The sequence below is a fragment of the Onychostruthus taczanowskii genome, unplaced genomic scaffold, assembly GCF_017590055.1.
Source record: "Onychostruthus taczanowskii isolate IOZ18803 unplaced genomic scaffold, ASM1759005v1 scaffold3, whole genome shotgun sequence".
In the NCBI taxonomy this organism is placed as follows: Eukaryota; Metazoa; Chordata; class Aves; order Passeriformes; family Passeridae; genus Onychostruthus; species Onychostruthus taczanowskii.
Window position 1 is genome coordinate 22,515,499 of NW_024500349.1, and position 25,686 is coordinate 22,541,184.

Sequence of the window (25,686 nt, forward strand, 5' to 3'; positions counted from 1 at the left end):
AGAAACAGGGAAGGCAGGGCTGGAAGGAGGCAACATGTTGCGTGAAATCAAACAATATTTTATAAACTTTTAATAAAATCTAGGACCATTCCACAAAAAGTTGCAAGGGTATCCCTGAGACAGTCATGAAAACATCAGGTTTTTACCTTTGGAAAGCTCACGGGGAGAAAAGCAGCTCCTTTTACTGCACATCAGTGTCTTCTCTGCAGCTGTGCCATCCTGAAGGCAAACTGCCACCACTAGAAAACTTGGCAGAGGAGCTGCTGGAACAGGGAGTGTGCTGATGGTGGAGGTGATGAGTGGAGAGAAGATGTAGTAATTACTGATCTACTACGTGCCTGCCTCTGCTCAGGAGGAGTGTGGGAGCAGGCTTGCAGAGGTGGTGCTGTTCAAGGACTGGTAGGAAGTGAGAAGTTTGAGCCTGTGGAAAGCTGGTCCTTCAGATGTGCTTTTATGGTGAAACTAAGCAGCTCAAAGTTCTGTTGGTTATTGTGGAAACTTTTTTTGTTTAAATGAAAAAAAAAAGAGCCACTTTAATGAAATAATAATAATAAAAAAAGACCCATAAGCCCATTATTTTCCTTTAGACGTGTCTTTCTCCTTAACCAAAAACAGCTGGAAATTTGCACACAACAGCGACAGTAGGAAGGAACTCATTTTAATGGAATGTCTGCACTGCAGAGTGGCAGAATCAGGCTGAAAACAGAGAAAAGCCAGGTTTTCCAAAATGATCCATGGTGATCAGAGTTCCTATATTGTAGATTTCAGCATAAAACCCCTCCATACCAATATTCACTCTCCCTGAAAAATAAAAACCTTTTGAGATATCTTACACTGGGTTTCTCTGTGTTCCCTCCTAGGATGAAAAGTAGCAGGCAATGCCTTCTGTGGTTTTTATAGCCATGACTTCAACAGCACTGAATAAACACATGGAGTGCTTCAGATGTGGTGGCTGAAATGGAAAATTCTGATGTGGACACCAGAAGCTTACTCAGAGGCAATTTATTTTTCTAATACATGGACCAAAAAAGCGCATCCCCGTGGAATGGGAGATGTTGCTCCTCTGAAATGGGTCTGTTCATGATCCTTCTTCAAACACTGGTTGAAATGGCTGTGGGGTGCATGGTCAGTAGACATTTTGTGGGTTATTTACCTTAAAACACTGATACATTGCAGGAAACCTGATGGATGCTCAGTCAGAATTTCTTTCTTAAATCTGTAATGTTTTTGGGAAGGAGGGGAGAGAGAATGTGTCCAAATTCTGGCATGAGCTTGTGATGACAGCACTGGTCACAATGGTTTTATAAGATTTTCAAGGGTTATAATAATATTAAATGTTTGTAAGACAACTAAGACTCCCTGTTATAGTCTTACTACTGAAAGCACTTTGAATTCAGGACAACCTGAATATTTACATTCTCCCCAAATGGGAATACAAGTTAATCAGCAAAATGTAGATAAGAACTGAATATTGTCGCCAAACATTATTTTGAAGGTATGTGTGATGGTGAATTAAAACTTTGTAGGTTTAATTTCTCTTACCAGCTTTTTTTCATAACTACTGCAAAAGTAGATTTAACATTATGGGCTGAAATTTTTCCATGTTACACCTCTGCAGGGAAATCTTGCAGTTCTTGAGATTTTGTAGCTTCTGAAATGAGTTTAGGAAAAAGTATGAATTTGCCCATGATAAATACATTTATAAGTGTTCATTATCCTCTGGCATGAGCTGATTAAAACTGACAGGAACACAGCTATAATTTTATTTTAGACAAGACTTTGAAAATTAGCATAATTAAGGAATGTATAAGGCTTTTGGGGAGAATGAAATAAATCCTTAAGCACACACTGCAAGGAAAATTTGCCCCCTTCAGCTCTCCAAAGACACTTTTTTGCACTGGATATGTTCAGTTCCCTCCCAGACTCAACCTACAGCCAGGCCCTGGAGGCTTCAATCCCACAGATATTCCCAAAAGTAGGTACAACTTCAGTTCCTCAGCTGTGGTGACTCTGGGAGGTGAGAGGTTTCTTTCCAGGCTCTCAGCATTCCCACAACCTGTGTAGAGAAACAGACAGAAAATACTTGAAATAATTGAAAAAGATGAGCAGGGCTAATGGACAAAGAGCCATGCCAGAGGTGGAAACAGGGTTGTAGGATGGACTTCTGTGTGGGAAGTTGGGAGCTGGGGTTTATAAATTAATTTAAGGAATGGCATGAGATGAGAATAGAAGAGCAGAAAACAATATTTGAAAGGGATTTCATATCTTGAGTCTCTGGTCTTGCAACGTTGATACTTGCCTCATGTTGATGGGGAATCTGAAGTCCTTCAAGATGGCACAAACTGAGAGACAAATAAATTTTCCTTTAGCTCTGAGTGAGAATGGGTATTTCTGGAGTGGGATTCAGCTGGCCTGCCTTGAAGCACAGGATGAGATGAATGAGCTGAGTGTTTGTATTTCTAGACTTTGGCTAAAAGACTTGACTCATTGATATTCACACTGAACTTTCAGAAGTCTGAAGCAAACTGGGAAGAATCCTCTGAATTTTGCCTTCAACTCAATGCCCAAACAGGTACACAGCAAAATTTGTGTTCATGTGCCTGTCAGGAGGCTTTGATTTTGCATTTTAAAGTGTAGCACTGTGGTCATTACACTCCATAAAAACTCCCAGATACACTAGACCCATATAAGAAAAAGGTTTTGTTACAAAAATTGACAATAACTGTTAGGAGAGTGTTTCTCTTATGCCAATCATGTTGATTTAATATGGGATTGGTAACATTTAGAACTGTCCATCCCCCCAAAACCATTTAGTGTTAAAATAAATGAGCCTTGCCAGGAGCATAGAGAATTCCCATAATCCTGGCATCAATCACTCAATTCATCCAGTCCAGTCTTTGAGCAAAGTCAAAAAAATTTGCAAAGCTTAAACACAGTGGAGAGAATTGTTAATATTTATCTCCCACTTCACAACCCTGCTACGTCATTTCTGTGCAAAAAGATAAATGCTTCAAATCAGCAACTGAGAGGAGAAAGAGAAGTCAAAAAGCAGGTGAAAGATGCTAAGAGAAGCTGCAGAAGTGAGGTCTGGCTCTTGCTTTGGAACATGAACTCTTGTTCTTTATATCACTGTGCTCTGCACACCCTGAGTCTGGCAGTGCTTGTAAGTAATTGCATGGGAAAAAAAAAAGCTTTTACTTCATTGTGTTTCAATAATTGTTCATTTCCTTGTGGGAGCAGATGGTCAGATACAGCTTTATTTTAAAATTATTTTTTACGAGTCTCTTTTCTCTCTGTTTGCTTTGGATTCCAGTTAAACAAGGCAAGATGCAATGAAAAGTGTGAACAGCAGCAGAAGGGACCCACGTTGTGAGATCTTTATATCAGTTTATTTCTCTGCTTTCTTATGACACACTCAGTAAAGAGAAACACATAAAGAGAAATTCTTATTTTGTGTGTGTGGGCTTTGAAAGACAGTGACAGGAGAAAAAACTGGAGGAGGGCTGTTACACCAGAGCAGATGAGTTTTGACAGAGTTTTCTTTAATTTCAGATTCTGCAGGTTTTTTGTTACAATTTCATCTGCCTTGGTGGTAGCAATGATATTATTTGGCATGTGAGCTGCTGAGATGCTGCAGTAACAAAAGAGTGGAACCAGCAGGGATGTTTAGGGCAGATTTAGAAAAATCCAAAGCCATTAAAAAACTTGGAGGTCTTGGTGATATCTTACTTTGGACAGAGATTGGCAAACCAAGACCCAGGATCACACCAGTATCAGAAAAGGTTTGTGCAAATCAGGGGCAGGATATTATCTTTACTTTTGAGAAAAATCACATCTTCAGCATCTTCCTTTTGCCATGCCTTCTCTACATCCCTTCTTCTTTCCTGGGAATTTCTTCCCTGAAGGGACATTTTATGAGGGGTGGCACAGCAGCTTGGGGTTTTTTTCTTCATTGAGGAAAATAAACCACTGTGAAATGGCTGAACAGACTTCTTACTGATGTGAAACAAGAGATTCCTTTGTATCACCTGTGCGACAAACCCACTTTTCCTGACTGTTCTTAAGTAGAATAGCAGGACTCAGTGCTAATGGTTTAAAATATGACTGAAGGTCTCTGTAAGAACCTGTCTCATTTAGCCGAGAGAAACAGAAATTTCTCCTACAAAGTTGGGTTGCTTTCTGTATTATTACATACTGATCAAAACCAAGTCTATGTGTTAGTGTATAATGAAAATCTCCTAGCATGGGTTGCATACTAGAGGATTGGTGAACAACCTCATTTGAGTATAAAATGGTGGAACAGCAACTCTCTGTTTTTGTTGGTGATATAATTTTTTCATACACATTCTCTGGAAAATATGAACTCAGCTCCTGGAAAGGTTTGGAATGCTTGAGAGACTGACTCTCATCTCCTTAAACTGGGGGTCTGCTAGAGGTAAAGTGCTTTGGGGTGATGAATATACCTAAAACACAGCCTGGGAGTAGAATAAATCTTTTTAGTTTATTTAACCTGAGTTTCTGTCATATCAGAACTGGCTGTCAGTGCTTGCTCAAGCAGCGGTTAGTGCTGACTTGAAAATAAACTGTGACAGCACCTCCTAAGGCTGGTTCTTCTTGCAGGAGGAGGCAACAATTTAAATACCTGGTACTTGAGCAGCCTCATCTTTTTATTTGAGATGCATGTGCTAAATTAAGTGTTCTCACAATCTGGAGACTTAGAAAGTAAAAGTGAAAAAAAAAAAAGACTTTCCTGGAGTTTCCTGGACTGGTGAATGAGCCAAACAAGCTTTGCTCTTGCCGTGAACATTTCAGAGAGCAAAGAGAGTTTTGACAGGCAAAATCTAGCAATGTTTTTTGCCAGGAGAAATAATTTAGAATAGTGCAAATGGATGCATTTCCTCCTGCTGAGGTTTTTCTGGGCACAGTTCACTGAACCAAGAGAATGTTGTAAAAGAGATTTTCAGTAAATGGTTTGACTGTTTTTTCTACTGACTAATAAAGCTGCTTCTTGCAATAGCTGTCATACGTCGTGGTTAGGGAGTTTTCTTGCAGTCACTGTCCAGGGTGAGTACAAGGGAAGAAATAATATATGTTGGCATGAAAAGAGGCATCAAGACAGAAAAGCTTGTCAAGACAGGTGCCAATTTTCTGTAATTCCGCCTGACATTGCATTTCTTAGTGAAGAGAAATGGAGGGTCTCCCTAGATCCCCTGGTTTTACTCATCTGGATGGCATCCCTGTAGCATCCCACATACCAGATCTCCTCCTCCTGGGACAGGGTAGTGTCTGTGCTCTACTCCATCCATCCATCTATCCATGGATGCATCCATCCATCATCCATCCATCCATCCATGGATCCATCCATCATCCATCCATCCATCCATCCATGGATCCATCCATCATCCATCCATCCATCCATCCATCCATCCATCCACCCATCCATCCATCATCCATCCATCATCCATCATCCATCCATCCACAGTTACCCTCCTCTCACACACACCAAACTCCATTCATCCTGGAGAAGGAGCCCTGCTTTTTGCTGCTGCCTTAAACCGATCCATGGCACTGTTGTCTGCAAATCTGGCAGGAAAACCACATCCTCCTAAAAGTGCAGTAAATGAGAAGCAGATGATCTTTCAGGGCAAACATATGGAAATAATGACATTTTTAACTACCAGGGTCCAAACCCCAGAAAAACAAATGCTGTGTAATTAATCCACTGCTCTCCAGCAGCCTGAGAGTCTTGAATCTTTGGTCAATATGCAGTTCAAATGCTCTGCAGGCCAACATGAGACATGGACATTAACACAGAAGGGAGAGACCAGCTTATTGGAAAGGATACAATCTGCCCTCTGAATGAACTGAAAGGCAGAGAGTTATTTTCCAAATTCCCTGAATATTAATCTTCTCTGGGTGGAAGAAAACTGAGCCATATGCCAGCCACCTGTTCACCATGCAAGTCTCATCCTGGGTTCATTTTCTGTTTTGTCTCTGTGTTTTTCTGTCTATACTCACAAATGCTTCATCAGCACCAGTGGCCAGGGTGAAGAGATAAAAGTTAGAGTGTCTCTGATCACAACTCATCTTTTGGGATTGAGGACAGAGGTTAAGGCTGGACACGGCACATATATTTTAATTTGAGTGAAATAGTCCTGTGCACTCCTGCCCAGTGGGTGCATCCTCAGCATTCTGGGTGTAACAGCCTGGGCAGACTTTGTGCTTTGCTGCCCAAAGTTCTCTGGATGCCTTCAGATCCTCCTGCAGTTCCCATATAAGTCTAAATAAGGACTAAACAAACTGAATGTCTCCTGCTATTAAAACCCTGTGTGTCACTTTTTTCTTTACACCATCATACCAACAAATGCTTTGGTGCAGAATGCTTTTTTCCCCCAATAAAGGAGTCTTGCCTCCCACCCTGTGTAAAGAAAGGCAGATGGCAGAAGAGAGAGAACAGATTCACTCCTTTCAAAGTGAAGAGCTCTTTCAAATGACAGTTTTGCAGTAACTGTCTATGATTTCTTGGTGATGCTTCTTTGGAGGTTGGCAGGGGTTTTTCTGTGCACAGGTTCTGCAGCATTTCCTGCAGTACTGAGTCCTTCATTGGTAAAAAATTTAGCCTGAATAGGGGCAGTGTGCCTTTCTGGGGCCATATTTAACAGGGTGTAGCTAAAGTTGGGGTATAAATTAATCCTGCACTCAAACTCAGGCTCTAGCAAAGAGATTTTTTATTCTGAATGTAGCCAGAGGAACTGATACTTTCCAGTACAGAGCTGTAACTACCAGCTTGTGCAGAGACAAGCAGCCTTTGGATGGAAACCCTAAGCACAGTTCTATGTCCTTAAACCAGCCCTGTTAGATGCAAAAGTAGGTCTGGACTTAATGCCTGATCCCATCCAACCCTTTTTATCTAACACCCCCAAACTCTCCTCCCTGCAGGTTGCTGGGAATGTCCACCCTGAATGTGATTTTATGGTAGAGCTAAAGAAAAAGGAGGCTGAATGTCTGGAGGCCCCACAGGAGCATGGAAATGCAACATCACCAGGTATCCATCCATGTGTGAGGGAGAGGGAAGGGAGCAGAGTCAGGACATGGCCAGGCTGCCAAAGGACATGAGGGTTTTATTTATGGTCCCATGCACAGATGTCTTGTCAGCTCTTCTTCCATCTACTCCCATTCCTTCCCATTCTTTTATTTTTTCCACAGTCCTTCACATTCAAACATGGACAGTCAATTTATCAGAGTGAATCCTTGTGCCCTTGTCCAATTCCTTGGCATCATGCTTGCTTGTTTGTGAGGTTGTGTTGATCTTTAAAAATAGGGCAACTGCTGAAGAATTACAGTGATCTGATCTTTCTTCCAGCCTCACTCTTCATTTATTGCATTCTTTCTGAAAACTCACCTCAGTCTAACACAGGGGTCTAACTAAAGCAGATTAAATTGCACTCTGGGGGTGTTTATTTATCATAATAAAAACTGTGGCTAAACTATATTTATAAGATATGGAAGGGGTGGAGTGGCAGAGTTTAAAAAGGTTTGGGGTTTTATTTTGCTCAAATTTAACCATGCTTAAAAATATATTTCACTTTCTGTCTGAGGTTGCAAGAGAACTTGGGACAAATTGCTGTGCTGGCCAGAGGCAGATGCTGGAGAGATTCTTGCCTTACCATGTCCAAAGATCCTCTTTCACTTCATGAAGGAGCCAGGTGGTGTCCTACCATGGTTACTCTTGTTGTGTGTCTGGCAAAAGCATTTCTAAAAAGGAAGGGTGAATACAGAGAATTTCGTGTTCCCATGAGCTGGATCAGAGAAGTGCTGCAAAGACTTTAGGAGGATCTGAGGGACCTTAGCAGTTCTTCTCGTATTTTAAGGATTGTCCATAACTGGATTTGATTTACATAGTCTCTGATGAGGCCCTGGATCAAAAATATAATTTTTTTTTTCACTCCTGGAATACAAGGAGTGATTCCTTGGTTTCCATGTGCTTTGGGATGAGTTTGTTGCGTGAGTTTACTACAAAGCTCATCTGGAGGCTGTCTAGGTCAGAAGTTAAGCTTGGGGTTTCTTGAGATTTATGCTGTGATTGGTGTGGGATGAAATAAAAGGCAGAGGAATGAACAATGTGATTGTTCTTTAAGACCAAGGTTGGAGATACAAAGCAGAATTTAGCCCTTGGAGCAGCACATGTGCTGCAAAACTGCAAACAAATACCTTTGTGTCTGCTCCCTCTCTGGGTGAGCATGGCCAGTAACAAAATGTGAGCCCACAAGGAGCAAACCACCTTCCAGGAAAGACCTGGATTTGGCAGCTCCACAAGAAAAAGAAACTGCAAAGCCCAACCTCTGCCACATCCAACACCTGCTACTTATAAACGAGGGATAAGGAAAATCCCTTTCATCTGTGCAGATTCATTTCCTGCCCCGGGATTTTCGACGTCTCCTTCATCTGACTCATAAATATTTTTTTGTGGAAGCATGCTGTCCTCATGGAAGGGACTGCTTATGCCAGCTTCTGATCTGCTAGGGAAGAGAAAGCTCCAGGGGAGGTGGGAATGAGAAGGGATATGGTGGAAGGGTGAGTACTGTGCAGAGCAGAAATTTATGGAGCAGTGCTTCCCAATCTTCTCCAGTGTGCCTGATATAATTCCTTCCTTAGTCCTTCCCACCTCTGTCCCATCACCTTTGCTCCCTCCCTTCTTCCCATTGCTTGTCTATAAATAAAATACAAAGTTTTGTATCTGATGACTTGAATGTGCACAGGAAAACTGTCCCGCTGACTCTGTGAGATGCTAATTATCCTCTTCTCCTGGTACAACTTTGTACCAGCCAGAGTTCTTCTCCCGGTTTTTATTTTCCATATTATCTTGTCCTCCACTGAGAAAATTAAATTCCTCTTTTTCAGCTGGGATGATAAAAAGAAACTGCACAAAAAAGGGCTGGTCTGACCCATTCCCTCCCTACCATGTGGCCTGTCCAGTAGAAGATGAAATTCCTCTAGAAGAAGTAAGTTTAATTACTCACAAATATATGTGAGTGGTGTGCTGATGTTATAGTATTCCCTAATATTCCTGAAGAGAGAAACTCAGAAGAATCTGAAATTTCTTTCCAAGTATGGGATATAATTCCAATTTTTACTCTGGTGAATAATTCCAGTTCTTACTTATTTTGTAAGATAACTGAGAATGCTTTATTATTCAGGTGTAACAATAACAAAGCCAGCTGTAAATCCACAAGTATAACAGACAAAGATGTAGCACAAAATGTTCGTAAAATGTGTATTAAGACATTTCAGTAATATCAGTCAGCAAGATGAATTTGTAGTATCGCAGCATCTGTACAGAAAATGTGCTATTAAAAAAACCACTGTTAAAAATTTAGCAATGTAAGGAAAAGAGGTTTTGGATGTCTCATCCTGCATGAAATATCTAATTCAACAATGGAAAAAAAGAGTCCCAAAATCTTTGCAATCTCTGCAATGCAGATCAGAATTTGACATATTTCTTCAGCCAGATTTTCATAGTCGGTGATATCTTGAGGTTACAGGCAGAGGGAAAATATAGTCGCTTGACTCCTAATAGATCATTATAAAAACATGGTTCGTGTCACCATGGGGAGATTTTGCACAGGTTCCCAGAGAAGTTGTGGCTGCCCCTGGATCCCTGGGGCTGGATGGGGCTTGGAGACCAGGCTGGATGGGGCTTGGAGCACCCTGGGATAGTGGAAGGTGTCCCTGCCATGACAGGGGGTGGGACTGGATGTTCTTTAGGATCCCTCCCAACCCATTCTGTGATGATTCCATTATTCTACCTAGAGGAAACTCAGTTGTAGATTTATCCACTTAAGGAGTTGATTATTTTCTCTTTTACACATCTGATTTTTTGCCAGCTATGGTCAGCCTAGCACAGTTTTGATGTTTCTCATGGAGTGGTGCATCCAGACTTCCTGGCAAGATTTGGAGCTCTGAGGTACTTAAGTGAGCTTTGGCTGGAATTGTGCATAGTCAGGGATTTGGGTAATCCTGTACAACTCACAGTTCACCCACTAGACAAAAACCCCCCATTATGCCTGGTTTTCACCCCATTTAACTTCATCAGTCTCAAAAGAGTACTGGGAAAGTTGAAGCTGATCTCAGCACCATGGATCTGTCTTAGTGCTTTATCAGGACCAGGTGGGAATTTTCCAGGTATATCTCTTGGCTGTCCCCACTTACTGCATTCCCACTGAGGCATGCTCTCAGAAAGGATAATCTGGTTTCTTATGGATAAAATTGAAGAAAGGCAAATTCAGGGTGCACCTGCTGTGCTCTGAGCAGTGATAACAGCTCAGCCCATTGGATCAGACTGTGGATAATCATAAATCTGCACACTTGGGTGCAAAGCCCTTGGCATAAAAGATTTCACTCTACTAATCCAGGAGTCGGAAGTAGATGATATTTAAGGTCTCGTCCAACCCAAACCAGTCAAGGATTTATGATGCTATGGCCTGCTCTTTCTAAGGGAGCTGTAGTGATAGATCCTTTTTGTTGGTCACAGAAACCAATAAGGTCTGATTTTCTAAAGACTTGAATTGTCTTCTGAAATTGTTTCCCTTCATTAAATATAAAAGAAAAAGGATGAGAAAAACCAGGTTTGTATTAATAATTAAACAGATCAGCCCTGAGGCCAGGCTCTTCTCGTTCTACTACAGACTCATATTTAGGCAGCTAATTGTTAAGCACATAAATAAATTAAATAAATATCAGTCTTATAATGCCTAAAGTTCCACTTAAGGCTCAAAATGAGCATCTCCCCTTCCCCAAGTGAACTGTAGAAATGTACTTCACAGCTGTGCAGATTTTAGGATATAAAAGCATTGAAATGGGACCCAAGAGACAGATCATGTTAGATTTGCAGCCTAGAGCTTTTTCATTCTGTTTTCTGCTTTCCTCTGAGACAGCTGAAGTCAACTTATTTTTACTCAGATTGTGTCTGATAGAGGAGCCACTTAAATTGAAATGGATTTTGACTGACATTCCAACAGAGCAGTAGTTGAGTTTGGCAGCAAGAAAAACAGAGGAAAGAAACAACCCCTGAAAAAAAAAAACCCCGAACAAATCAACCCACAACAACACAATAAAAATTGAAACGAGGAATAGACAGCAAAAATGGATGTAGGTAAGCATAGAGTAGGAAAGTGGAGAAAAATAGAGAAAGGCTGACAGAGTTCTGTATTAATCATGCTGCCAGCAGCATTGTCCTGCTTTTCTGGAGAGAAAACCTGGTATAGAATACAGCATTTATAAAAATTGCATAAGATTTTGAACAATGCCTTTTTGAAAGACTGGTGCAGGTCTTTATGGTTTTTGAATGAGCTTCAAACTACCCTGATCAATACATGTTTCAGCATCAGATTGGGCTGCATCCACATAACTATGGAATGGACTACACAAAAGAAACATAATGAGTGATTTAAGTTGAATTTTGCTGTGGGAAAGAAGAGGGGAACAAAGGCAGTCAGGGACGTCAACAGAATGGAAGCATCAAACAAAACAAAACTGACAGAACCAGTAAAAAAGCTGTTATTTAACAGCAACTTGTGTGACAAATACTTTTCTTTTTTTCTAGCAATCCTACTTTTCTACTATAAAGATCATCTACACTGTGGGATACAGCGTGTCCATCACCTCCCTCATCATTGCTGTGACAGTTCTGATTGCATTCAGGTAAAGGTGTCCTCTAACCTCAATGCTTTTCACAGTTCTTAATTTCTTAGACTGTGGAAGACAACAAGAGACGTAACAAAATAATAGACATAGAAAATCAGGTGAATAAAAATAAAATATTCCAGACATGTTGGTTAAATAATATGAAACTGGAGCTGGAAATTAAAAGGCATTAGAGAGAGCCAGGAATAAGAAGATTCAGATATGGGAAATAAATCCTGGCTGTCTCTTGGCAAAACTCAAATACTCACTTTGATCCTGAAGAACCAACAGAAAAATTTACTTGCTTTAGGCTGGAATGAAGATTTTTTCCCTAAACTATGTATGCCTGCCTGTTATGGCTCCAGGGAATTTTTAATAAGAATATACACAAAGGACTTGATTCTGAATTAATGTTCCTATGGGATTGTATAGATTACTATTGAAAAATTTACCATTAAAGATATGTTTTAAAGTTAGTTTCAGAATTTGGTCACATTTGGTGAGAATTCTTTCTTACTGAGTTTGGTATTTTACACATATTTATAGGTCTAATTAAGAGTATTTAAAGCATTTTATCGTGTAATGTAGATTTAATGTTTGCTACCATGTGGGATTTATTTTATTGTTCTTTGTTTATTTCTTGTATCTCTGTGAGACAAAAAAAAAAAAAAAAAAAAAAAAAAAAAAAAAAAAGAAGAAAGTTAAAGGCAGGAGTTTTATTATTATGCTGTGAGAATCAGGGTTCTCTAGGGAAAATTTCTTGACCTCTGCTGGTTCCTAGTTCATGTCTGGAAGCCACCAGATACGTTTATTGACATCCACTCTGACCTCAGGAAAACAAACCAGCCCAAATGAGGGGAAAGAAAGAAACAATGGACATAAGGAGATGTAGTAATAGGGAGGAAAAAGTCATAATTAACAATGGGGTTGACATTTGAGGTCAGCAATAAAATTCTGCACACTTCAGGTGAACTTTCAGATTAGGTGACCCTCAGATTACTGGGTCTGGATAGAATTTGGCTTTTAGTGGCACTTTTTGATCATTAACTCAAGTCCTCATCTCAGGATGAAAACATGAAGCTGTATAACTCCCTCAAAAATCTGTATATAATAGCAAAAATTTAATCTTACTTAACTGGGAATTTAGGTAGTTGTGTAAATTGAATTTAAAGTAGATGTGCCAAATTACTGTAAAGCTCTTCTGTGCTTTTACTTATATCATCAAAATAACTTTGGCAAAGGAAAAAACCTGCAATCCTGGTTTAAAAGGAAAGAGATTAAGATGTAGATTGTGGCTGATTTGCTTCACATGAGGAAGTTTTCTGCCTCTCTCTGAAAGAGCTCAGTGGATCAAAATGTTCTTCCTAAATATGTCTGGAAGTACCTGAGATAAAACAAGGGCTTATTGCTTATTTTAATTACCACCAGCACAAGTAAGTTAATTACCTCAGAGGGACCTCTCCTTTTCTTCCAGGAGGCTTCGCTGTCCCAGGAATTATATCCATGTACAGCTCTTTTTTACATTCATCTTAAAGGCCATTGCCATTTTCATTAAGGATGCTGTCCTTTTCCAGGAGGAAGGCATTGATCACTGCAGCTTCTCTACAGTAAGCACATGAAAAGCACGATATTGTGATATTTGATGTTTTTATGTACCATTTATTTATGGTTTCACTTTTCATGCCTCTTTTTTACTACTTACTGTTTTGTTGGGGTTTTTTTGTTTGTTTTTTTGTTTGTTTGTTGTGTTTTGTTTTTGTTTTTGTTTTTTCCCTCCTATCCTGGTAATGAAAATTATAAAATTCTTTCATTCAATATATTTTACTTCCATAAATATGTACATTATGGTCTCCTACATTCTTAAATATCAGTTATATATATTCTTAAAGTATCAGTTTGTGATGTTGCAGCACTCTAAATGAAATTTGGACTTTCACATAGCAACAAAGTAGTATCATTACACTGTTATGTTTCAATAATCTGAAGTCTAAAATTGAAGATCTCTGAGTACATCAAAGAACAACTTTTAAAGCTTATTCTTCTGGAAATGTTGGATTTCCTGTTCTGGTCTGTAAACCACAAAGCACTCAAGGTACCAGACAATGAATTTCGGATTCATCCAGCCCCAGATCTTGGCAATGGTTTTCAAGCAGAGGTTTATGGGATGGTTCTGCACTGTTCACAGCCACACAGAATTTTAGAGCTGAGCATAAGGAGAAAAATGGGTCCTTGAACCTTTATTCAAGCAGCATTTGACACTGAAGGAACACTCAAGGCAGTGTACCCAGATTTGTGAGAGAGATCACATGCGTTTGTATTGTATTGCCAGTGCCCCAATAAAAGAAGGAATGATGGATCTGTCTCCATGTTCTCAGAAGGCTAATTTTTTATTTTATGATACTATATTATATTAAAGAATACTATACTATACTAAAGAATACAGAAAGGACACTTACAGAAGGCTAAAAAGATAATAATAAAAACTCGTGACTCTTTCCAGAGTCCCAACACAGCTTGGTAATGATTGGCCATTGAGTCAAAACAATTCACATGAAACCAATGAAACAATCACCTGTGGGTAAAAAAATCTCAAAAAACACATTCCAAAGGAGCAAAACAGAGGAGAAGCAAATGAGATAAGAATTGTTTTCCTTTTTCTCTGAGGCTTCTCAGCTTCCCAGGAGAAAAATCCTGGGTGAAGGGATTTTTCCAGAGAATGTGAATGCCACACTTGGGTGCCCAAGTTACATTTCTAACGCAGAGACAGAAAGCAAAATGCAGAGGGGATTCCAAGGTGTTACAATGGCTAAAGCCTTACTACTCAGAAATCCATTTTACATTTGAAGCTCCCAGTTTAAACATCAGTTTAAAGATCATGTTCTTGGTAGAAGTCACCCAATATCACAGATGTCTACCTCATGGTCAAACCAAAGAGATGTATGTCCAAGCAATGCCTAAACTGTGAGTTTTCTGCTCCCCAGACCGAATGCAAGATCTCCGTGGTTTTCTGCCACTACTTCATGATGACCAATTTCATGTGGCTGCTGGTGGAGGCTCTCTACCTGAACTGCCTGCTGCTCTCCTCCCTTTCTCATGGAAGAAGATATTTTTGGTGGCTGGTTCTCTTTGGCTGGGGTAGGTTTTTATGGATTTTAGTGAAAGACAAGGTGTTAAACAAGGCTGTGCAGCCTGGAGAAGATAAGGCTCCACAGAGACCACAGAGCAACTTCCAGGGGGTACAAGAAGCTGGAGAGGGACTTTTCTCAAGGAATGGAGCAATGGGACATGGAAATTCCATGTGAGACCCTGGCACAGCTTGCCCAGGGAGGACTCCCTATGCCTGGAAGTGTCCAAGGCCAGGTTGGATGGGGATCTGGGACAGTGGAAGGTGTCCCTGTGGGTTGGAGCCAGGTGATTTTTAAGGTACTTTCTTCCCCAGGCCATTCTATGACTCCATGGTTCTATGATTCTATGATTCTATGACTCTACAATTTTATGCTTCCATGACTCCATGATCCATTCCCATTGAAAATATTGGATGTGGTAACCAATTGATCTAACTAAAGAACCTAATCTGGGCCTTATATCCATTTTATTTTTATGTGCATACTAGCCAGAAGCAATCAAGTTTTTTATGGCAATAAAGCTCCTGTGAAAGGTGTGGGAAATCAATTCTATTTGAGAATGCACAAGGACACATCCTCCAGCCTTAACCTTCTTCACCCCACTGAAAACACCTCTAAGGAATTATCACAAACACCAGAGTTCAATGTGCCTTGCTCCTCTTTGTGCAGAATTACACAGGTTGGGAAAGGGAATTGTTTTTTCCTAAGCATGTTTTTTTTTTATTTCTGGTATTTCTACAGCCCATCTTTTGCGCTGAGCTATTGTATGAATGAAGCAGCTCTGTCCACTAAATAACAGGACAGGCAGAGAAACAGCAACATCTCCCCTCTGATTTTGTTGTTGTCTGGAATAAATTGAATTGTTCAGACTTAGAAATCTGAAACAGAGTGGGTGCCCACAGAGAGTTGCTGTGGGAAGAAAAAAAGCAGAGCATTCCTCTATGGCAGGTGAATGCACTTGGCCAGAGGAATTTTTTGTTGTTTCAGGGAAGGAAATCCATGCCTGCTGCCATCAAAAATTAAGAAAGGCCTGACAACTCAGCAAAATAATCACTTCTTGTGTTTTAGGGACTGTGTTTAAAACAATTCCTGCCACAGGCACTGAGTCCAAAAGCTAATTCCAGCTCTCAAAAATGATTGATCTGTATCATTGCAGCAGAGTTTCAGTGGACAAGGCTTGAATTAATTATACCTTATTTTAAAATGTCTGGCAGGTTTTCCAACTCTTTTCACCCTTATATGGATATTGACAAAATTCTACTTTGAAGACACAGCGTAAGTCATTGTTTCCCACATTATTCTATATCCTTGGGTTATATTTTTAATTAATTGCTGTGATTACATACTCATCTTTTTCTAAACTTACTATCATGTTCACAGATGCTGGGATATTAATCAAGGCTCTCCTTATTGGTGGTTAATCAAAGGACCAATTATAATTTCTGTGGGGGTAGGTACTTCTGAGTTTGCTGATATTACTTACAAGAAAAAAGGTTTTTGTAATAGAATTGGGTTGCTGTTTGCTGAGTTGTAGAAAAAGGAATGGTAAATTTCTACTGTTAACTGCCTGTGTCCAATGCTAACTAAAATGTTCATCTTTCAAACAAATTGAAACTTTCCTAGAATTGTTAGTTTAGTTGAAATTAATAGCAAGTGATTGGACTGAATACTCCATATATTTGAAAACAAAATTTTAGCATAAGAACCCAGAATCTGCCATAAATTTTAATACAAAACTGTCAAGGGAAATAGGTTTCTCTTCAGAGCTGACAACTGATAACAGCTATTGAGCCTGGCATTTATTGAATAAAGTGATGGTCTTTAAATGATTACCATAGATGTTTACTCCCACAAGTCATTAAACCCAAGCAGTGTTTGAGAAAGCAATTAATTGGTGACCTGAAGGTCAGCTATTAAATCTTAATTTATTTGGAGCACAGATGCATGCAAATGAGGGGTATGGAATCACAGAATTTGGGTTGGAAGGGACCTTAAAGATCCACACAAACAACGTGAGTGAAGAATCTGAAGTTGAATTCTGGCCAGAGCTTGCTGTTTCAATAAAATATTTTATGTTCTTCCACCTCTGTTATTTCTTCTGCTAGAATTGACATAGAGCATCACTAATGGATAGAATGAGGTTGGACTTTCTGGTAAAATGAGGACATTCTTAGACAAAATTAAACATTCAGCCTCGCCTAAGGAAGAGCTGGTGTGTACAGACGCTCCAAAAATGCATGGGGAGAATCCCTCTGATCATGAAAAACTGAGCAGCCTCACAGACTTTGCATAAAGCTGTGCCAAACAACAACTGTAGAACAATTCATTTGCAAGTTAGGATTGACCCTAACTGCTTTGGAGCTGAGCTAATGCTCCTCAAGGCTCCTTCAGAGCCAACAAAGGGAAATATGCACTTTTGGCAAGTGTCAGATTAGATTCACCTGATTTAAAACAAGTCCTTGGCAGGAGGTGAGCCACTCCCAAGCCCACGTGAAGCTCTATGAACTCTGCTGGCTGGTTCTCCACTGGCTGCAAAGGCAGAACAGGGTGATCAGCTCTGATGGAAATATCTCATTGTAGAGGTATTTAGGCAGAAAAATTCTACTAATAGTGCCCAGAGAGATCAGCCAGAATTTAGTGCAATGTTTGTCTCTAAGGGGAATCCAACAGATTTGAGCTACAAAAGGTACCAGAGAGTCACACAAGCTAGTGATGAAAATATTTTGCTGAACAAAGTGAAAGTCTCAAGTTTTCATCTTCAGCCATTTCTTCAAGAAGGAATACAACTTATTTAAATACTTGAATGCTATCAGCAGGAATAGCATTAATGACCTTACATTAAAACTGCAGAAATCACATTCTAACTAAAATAAAAAAATAAAACTTACCAGATTTTCACTTCAAAGTTTTACATCAGAAATTAACCTCTTCTTTTTCTTCCCTCCCACCCCTAAAATGTTGTGAACAGGTCAACTTTGTCCTATTTATCAACATCATCAGAATTTTGCTGAAAAAACTAGACCCTAGACAAATCAACTTCAATAATTCTGCTCAGTACAGGTAATGTATAGAATAATTTTTTAAAACTCAATTATTTTAATTACAATAATAAAAAGTTATGTTGTCTTTTCTAAACAGAGAAGTACTTGCTCAGTGTCACAGACAGGCTCAACTTAACTGGTATTAAATTTTAGTATTCCCAACCTTATCCCATTCCAAAGAAAATTAATCAAAGGGTGAGACTCAAGTCACCTTATATTGGCCAATGGGATGTATTCAGATCAGCTCAGATGTCTAGCTTCCAATTAAAATAAATGTGTAGACAACTAAATTAATTAAATTTACATTAAACCTCTTTCTCTGTATGAGAACAGTAAAGGAAGACAGCATACTTATTTCTATTTTATATTTATATATTTGTTTTTCTTTTTCACTTCTGCTCATTGCTGTGGCACACTGAGTGCCTTAGTTTTTACTCAGAAAAAATTATGTTACTTTATTTCTTCTCATCTCTTGTGGTAGGCGTCTCTCAAGGTCAACTCTGCTTCTAATCCCTTTATTTGGAACCCATTACATTGTCTTCAACTTCCTCCCAGAATATACCAGCCTGGGGGTTCGGCTTTATTTGGAGCTCTGCATTGGCTCTTTTCAGGTAAAATTACCACAGATCCTTTGGTTCCTTCTTACCAGTTTTACTATTTTAGCCTTGTGTCCTCATGACAACAAGAACTGGGCAAAAAGAATCCTTAGATCCTGAAACCAGTGTCTGCTCACAGAGTTCCTGGTTCTTTGCTGAGTTAAAATGTCTGAAGAGGTGACAAATCCTACCTGGCTCTAGGCTGGCCTCCAGATTTTACAAATACCAAATTTCGGATAAGTGTGTAAATTGGATGGGGGACCAAAGTCAAGAGTGGAAAATCTTCCTTGGTACCAGTATTAGACCAGCTGCTTTCCCTGACTTCACTAACAAACTCAAGCTGACTTGGGCTGATTTAAATAACCCAGAGCCAATCAAAGTTGTAGGTCTGGCCCCCTTGCTAATTCTTTGTCAAATAATAAACTGATAATTAAACATAAGCATCAAGCAGTGCCTGGTGCGTGTACCAGCTGCTGTCCCAAGGGATGCCACATCCTTTCCCCTCCTACAGTTATTGGTTTGATGCCCCCACTGCTCTGGATTGGCACACAGGGCACGGACAGCTTGAGGAGCTTGATGCCAACAAGAAAACTCCTGCTCTGGTGTCCCCTCCTACTCTGGTGTCCCCTCCAGGTGGTTTTGCTGCCTGAGCTATGAGCTGGGCAGGACCAAATTTCCCTTTGCTTCCCTCCTGTTCCCTGTGCTGCACCTCAGTCCAAAGCAGCAGCTGTGGGAATGCCACCAAACCTCCCCAGGGAACAGATCACTCCCTGGATGGTTCCATGGGATTGTTCATGGGATGGTTCTCAGGGAGCATCACCAACAATCCGTGAGTTTTGTGCTGGTTTATTCCTCTTGAGGATTGAATGTGTTTGCCCAACAAACTCTGTCCATCCATCCCTCTGTACAGGGACCTTCACTGAGTTAAGGAATAGTTAATGAATAATTTAATGGAATAAAAGGTTGAGGTGTTGAGCGAGGATCTGGTCATGTAGACCTCCTAGGTCTTTGACCTCCTAGGATTTGTTCTGGATTTATCTCAGTTCAGAATTTTAACAAATACATTTAATAGGCCAGAACTGGATCTGATCTGCTAGTCTACAGAGACACAGAATTTGACTGGAGAGCTGTGTGAGCTCCATCCATGGATCTCCTTCAGCAGTCTCTGATTTACTTTCTTTGGAGTGCATAAAGAATCAGCTGTCACTGTGTTGGGCTGGAGAGTGAACCACACTTCCATAACCATCAATCGTATTTGTGAATTCATAGTATGTGACTGATTTTGATTAAATTCCACTCATCAGAGGTTTTTCTTTAAAGCTGTTCAGCTTTACTGTAGATCCATAAATTATCTTTCATTTTCCAGCAATCTCCCACCTATCGTGATACTCACTAATTCACATACCATGAAGTCAGATAATGCAAGTGACCTTTTCAGACTGTGCTAAACTTTTTCTTCTGGTCTCTTTCAGGGGTTTATTGTGGCAGTTCTCTACTGTTTCCTGAACCAAGAGGTAAGGACACTATATCAGATATATCTTCTACAATATTGCCTTCAGTGGCAAATATGTATTTAACAATCAGTTTGATACAAAAGATAACGAAATCTTTCATTTTCTTATGACTGTTACATGGGTAACAATGTTGATGAATTTCATTTCAATGATCTTCATGGGAATGAAGCCATCTAGTGGAGAAATGAACTTTTACTACTTTGCTATTCTGTCAAGTATTTTTGATCCTTTCTGCACATTTTTTGTCCTATAGCAGGGCTTGGAAAACCCCTGCTAAGTCCAGATCTGAAAATATGACTTGCTTCAGTGATGCAGAGACATTTACTAAAGATCTAAGTTTAAATTGGAAAGAATTGCATACCTTTCCCCAACAGTGAAATATATTTTTTTAGTATTTTTAATAGTCTCATGAAGCAACTCAGTACTTCTTTATGTTGGTAAATCTGGTTTTCTATTTAAAATGTTTAAGTGAGAATTTTTATTGTTGATCAGAGAGGAATATTTCCTTTTAGCTTAGTGTCCAGGTCCATTTACACAGTCTAGATGTGATAATAATGCATCTTAAAGGAATTATACAGAAAATGTGAAAGTTTATCCTCCATATTTTAGAATATGTTGAAACTCTGGAATTTTCCCTCATTTTCTGACTCCAGAGTAGCTGAGATTGCTCCTTTGGAATATGACTGGGATTCAGTTTCAGACTAACACTCTGCTGGATTCTCTCTGCAGCTGCTGGAAAGGAGAATCCTGTTCCATATATGCCCATCCTTCTCCCCTGAAAGGGCATCCCTGGAGTGTCAAAGGTGTGTTTAGGAGATGAATCCCATCCCTGATCACTCTAGACTCCCTGGACTGTACTGACTAAACCTTCATTTTCCAGTTTAAACTTTAAAGTCAAGGCCTGATTAATCTTTCAAACAGTATTTAATCACCTACATGTGCCATGGGCCAAACTTTCTGAATTCTATAAGAAATTTCTGAAACATTAAATTAAATATTTTGAAATATATTAACATTCTTAGCCTTTTCGGTTGAGTTTATGACCATGAATTACTGGCTACTCTAATGATGCTTGTGTTTAGATAAAAATCCTGTCATTAGTTTATTAATAACCTAATCCCTTCTAACCACAGACCACAGCTACACATCCAGCTCGACTTCCAAACACACAGCACTTCCATGCAGAAATTCCCTCCCTATTAAACATCTGGGGAGGCACGTTCTAACAAGAATCAGATGTGACAGAAGGCTTTAGTGGGTGGCCTGGGCCCTCTCTGTGCTCCTGTGAACATGCCAGGACACAACACACAATGACACAGCTGTGAACAACACACAGCAAACCTCTCCTGACTGCTGCTGGCTTTCCCCTCATCATCTCAAATGCCAAAGCAGCATAATTTCCCAGCCACAAATTGGAGAATGCTGATTAAGAAACTTGCTGCAGATTAAACTTTTCTAGAAGCAGATGGAACCAAGACAACATCCCTTAACAACTGAGAAAGAGCAGGCAATGTGGAGAAAATATATTTAATTGTGTAGGCTGCACTGGTGAGATCGATGGTAGAATAAATATCCATATGAATAATTTTTTTAAAAGGGAGGAAGGTATATGAAAAAAAGCTAAGATATTTTAGAAATGGAGAATATGGTTTATAGAGCTAGAGACCTCAAGCTTAGTACTTAGTACTGACAGAACTTAGTACTGACAGAACTTAGTACTGACAGAACTTCAGGAGAAGTTTTCATCAGTGCAGAAGGATGGCCATGCTGAGACAGGATTCTACTTCTCCCTATCAGCTAAAAATGAAACTAACTTGGACAGAGATGTCTCAAAAGTTGTTTTCTAGCCCCTCCTTCTGTCCTGCTTCTTTCCCACTGTGTGCTCCCCAGCAGAATTCAACCACAAAACTGCCTTTTCCTTTGTTCCTGAGGTGCAAACGGAGATCGGCCGGAGGTGGCACGGGAAGAGATACGGGCTGGTGCCAGTGTGGAGGAGGACCAGGTGGACTGTGCCCTCCAGCTCTGGGGTGAAAATGACCACATCTGTGTGCTGAAACTGGCCTCAGGCTCTGGAGGGGAAAAAAACCAACCAACCAACCAAAATTTTACCAAATGTAACTATTGCAGTTTATCCTGAGCAAATTGGAACAGGATCCTCCAATTCTGACCATGGGGCTTTTCTGCAGGACAAGATTTGCAAGGACAGATTAAACCCTGACTGACCTTCTAAACACAAAATAACCCTCTCAGTGATAACTCTGCACCACAGCAAACACAAAAATCACCTGTTCTGGTTCACTTCTACACTTTCACAAGTAGCACCCACCAGTGACACCACAGATGATCACTTCTGGAAAACAGAATTAAATTCTAATTTAGTGGGGGCTGGAGTCTATCCATCCTGTTCAAGCTTTGTTCCATGTTTTGATTCTGCAGACACACAAATAATAAACCAAAAGCCTTGCTAAACTCCAACACCATGACTAAAGAAAGTCCTTCTATGTTGTCTTTTTACATTTTCTCTTTGAATCTTTTTGCTACTAAAGTTCACAATAAAACGCTCTCAGGTTCTGATGTTATTTCAGGAGTTATAGGTTAGAAAATTCCTGACAGCCAAGTAGCAGGAAAGGGAGGCATTGGGAAGGCCAAGCCTCCATATGATAATCATTAAGAAAACTCTTTACAAGGAAATGAAAAGAAAAAGCCAACTTTTGCACAAAAAAAGATTGAGACCCCCAGGAGATGGACCGGGAGACTGCTAGGAATATTGCTAAATATTTTCTTATGTGTGACTGTTTTTGCTCTCCAGTGTTGTAAAAGATTCAGAAGCTTGAAAATGAACTTGGGTTCCCAGTGTTTGTACTTGAGTGGTTTTGTTTGGTTTTATTTTGGTTTTGGGTTTTTTCCACAATTGTGATTGTAACCTGTAGATTAAAAGATTGATTAAACTTTTTGATGGGACTATCAGGGCTTGGAAAGGGGTGAAGGAAGTTAAGCTGTACCAACCAGTGAGGATCACGGCATCAGTACACTTCACCCTGCTCTTCTGAGCATTTCAGTGAGTTTTTTTCTGATTAAAAACCAGAAATTTCCCTTTGCTTTGAAGGTAATTACAGCTAACCTGAAGAAATGGAAAACTGCTTTACCTAGTTTTTGTATAAAAGTTCATTGTCCTGGAGGCATTTTCCTCTTTCATTAAAAAAAAAAAAAAAAAAAAAGTGTTTTTTTTCCCCTGTTATTCTTCTACCTGTGAAAATTGCAGCAATGGCTGAGGCTGGGAGAAGTTGTTTATTTCCGTTTCTGAAGTGGCTCCTTGGAACACATTTTACATAAAGCCCAAGAGACTGTTTTTTACTGCTTTCCTTTCATTATCCAGGAGAATTCATGCTGATCTGGGTGGAGAGAAAGGGACTAACAGAGAGAAACCTTCTCGTGGTTTTCAGTGTCCCACAGCACCCAGCTCTGGTGGAAAAGTGACATAACCAGCAAACATAGAGCTCTTTCCTGGAGAGGAATGTTTTTCAGCCTCCCCAAGATCATGGTCTCTACCAGCTAAAATGAAAATAACTCAGGAAAGACAGGTAATTTTTATCCATCTCTCCCCATAAATGTTTAGATACAAAGTTTCTTGCTGCTGGTGAGAAAAATCAGCAAATTTACTGTGAACACCATCATGCTGTAAAAGCATAAGACAAAAAACAGTAAAAACCAAATAAAATTTCTTCTTCTCCTGAACAGATAACCACTGTGAAGTTCAGCTGATTTCTGAATGTGTGATGGCACTTTCTGCCCTCCCTGTCTCCAACAGTGTTTTAAAGTGTCATATTAAGACTCTTGACCATATCAAATGGGTTTTCTAGATTGTAATTAGGCTGTGAAATTCTGAAATGGGGTTTCCACATTGACTCTGACTTTAAAAGGATGGGTTAGTAACAGATATAAAGGAACATGAACACAGGGACTTCTCAGGGCTATTGTTTTTAGAGAAATTTGGATTAAGGGATTGACCCAAATCCCTCTGTATCAAATATAGTTGGTCTGCCCAAATAATTTCCTTTGGTTCTGTATCATCTATAATAGCAACTATTTGGCTGCATTCCAATACCTGTGGCATCCATTGTCACCTAAACAGGGTTATTACACACTGAGTCTTTGTCCTGCTCCTGTCATCTCAGCTTTTTCTAGCATGAAAAAGAGCAGGAATCTTCAAGATATAATTTTTTCCCTTTCTGAAATAAACCCTAGCTATTATCCAGGGAATATTTTCCTTGGCAATGGCTGAAACTGGAAACAGAAGTGGTTAAAATCACAAGATATGACTCAAATGATTTAATTAAAGTATTCATATCAGTTATGACAAGGCATGACATGGAGATTAGGATTGCATTACATTTTTACTAAATCCTATATTGAATATAAAATGTTGAGCAGGATTCAAAAACTGAATCAATTCAGCTTTTCAGGATTGGAATTGCATTGAATTTAGATTATTTTTACTGGTCTTACCATGAGTTTAGGAGCATGTGCACACTTATCACATAAGACTATTTTTCTACACGTTCTTGTCTGTCACATGCAAGGTCTGATAACACAAGTATGAAAAGTATAAGCAGCAGAAACTCCTTAACCTTTGAAGAATAAATTTGGCTAAGTGTGATTTACTTTCACTTGAAGTAGGGCCAGAGCAACAAAAAACTGGGTTGAAGACAGAAAATTATTCCCAGATTGTGCAAATTGCTACAGGGTTTGCAATGCAATGAGTAAAGACAGAAATAAAAAGGTGCTTCGAGGCCTGGGGGTATGAGCTGATCTCACTGCAGGCTGCAGAAGTGAAAAACAAAATCAGTTTTAGGTGTTAATTTTCAAGTTTCTGCCAGCTTAGGTGTAAGTTAAATAACTTATTCTCAAACTTAGTGTCTTACCACAACTCATTGTATGATATTGGTTAACTTTTCTGCTCCTATCCTCAAAAGCACCTGCCAGATACCTAAAAAGAAGCAATCCCTTCCAATTAGTTTTTTGAATGGAAATATCCCAATTTTTTTGTGGGAGCACTTGGTTAGTTTCTTTTACATTCACATTCAGGTGGCATTTTCTGTTGGGCTTTTGCCCACTAGTTTTGTCACTATTTTTTCATCTTCACTCAGCCAGGAAATAACCCTTTTACACTGATTATTTTCTGTCTAGTTTAGTGCCTTACATACTTCCCCACACACTGTAACTGCTAAGTTTAATGGCAAATTCTCTTCTACTAACAGCATATAATTTATATGAACAAAATTAAAGAGTGTGTCCCATAACAGCTATCAGAGAACACTTCAGGTTCTGCTGTCTTTATCTGACATCAAGGAGAGGTCACTATTAATGTTTTTATATCATGAAATAATTTCAATTTTCAGTGAAGCAAGGATAACTGTTCAATACTTTGTTTTATTTGAATTATGACTCAGGCTCTGGTGCAGTAAACCCTTGGTACCTCTTCCAAGGGATGTCCCACAGTGATGACACTGACCTTAGAGAAGGACACTGGAGAAGAGAAAACATAAAAATATTAAAAGTGGCCCAAAGGTCCTTTAGATTGATTATTGTAATAAAAATTCTACTGGCATAATTTGTTACCTGCACCAATTTGCAGCTGAAATCCTTCCCTGTAAGATCCCAGGTGTGCTGTGATGCCTGTAGGAAAAGGGAGATGTCACTGTCTGTCTCTGATGGGGTGGGAACAAGC

General features: G+C 39.5%; 1 protein-coding gene across 1 annotated transcript; it reads left to right on the plus strand.

The window, feature by feature from the left end:
• Positions 1-3,106: 3,106 nt before the first annotated feature.
• On the plus strand, positions 3,107-22,794 carry GHRHR (growth hormone releasing hormone receptor). The gene is made up of 13 exons (XM_041408745.1): positions 3,107-3,163; positions 6,940-7,045; positions 7,599-7,706; positions 8,902-9,002; positions 11,603-11,700; positions 13,157-13,289; positions 14,664-14,817; positions 16,022-16,082; positions 16,188-16,257; positions 17,776-17,867; positions 18,330-18,459; positions 19,917-19,957; positions 21,836-22,794. Exons 1-13 carry the CDS (start codon positions 3,107-3,109, stop codon positions 21,987-21,989), a joined length of 1,305 nt encoding a protein of 434 aa, XP_041264679.1. The 3' UTR covers positions 21,990-22,794.
• The last annotated feature ends 2,892 nt before the right edge of the window (positions 22,795-25,686 follow it).

What these genes read in the sequence shown, in the direction of transcription:
- GHRHR (XM_041408745.1), top strand. Translation starts at nt 3,107, where the DNA reads ATGAACTCTTGTTCTTTATATCACTGTGCTCTGCACACCCTGAGTCTG. An exon ending in TGGAAATGCAACATCACCAG is followed by an intron (nt 7,046 to 7,598) that starts GTATCCATCCAT and finishes TTTCTGTCTGAG; the next exon opens with GTTGCAAGAGAACTTGGGAC. An exon ending in CAATTATAATTTCTGTGGGG is followed by an intron (nt 16,258 to 17,775) that starts GTAGGTACTTCT and finishes TGTTGTGAACAG; the next exon opens with GTCAACTTTGTCCTATTTAT.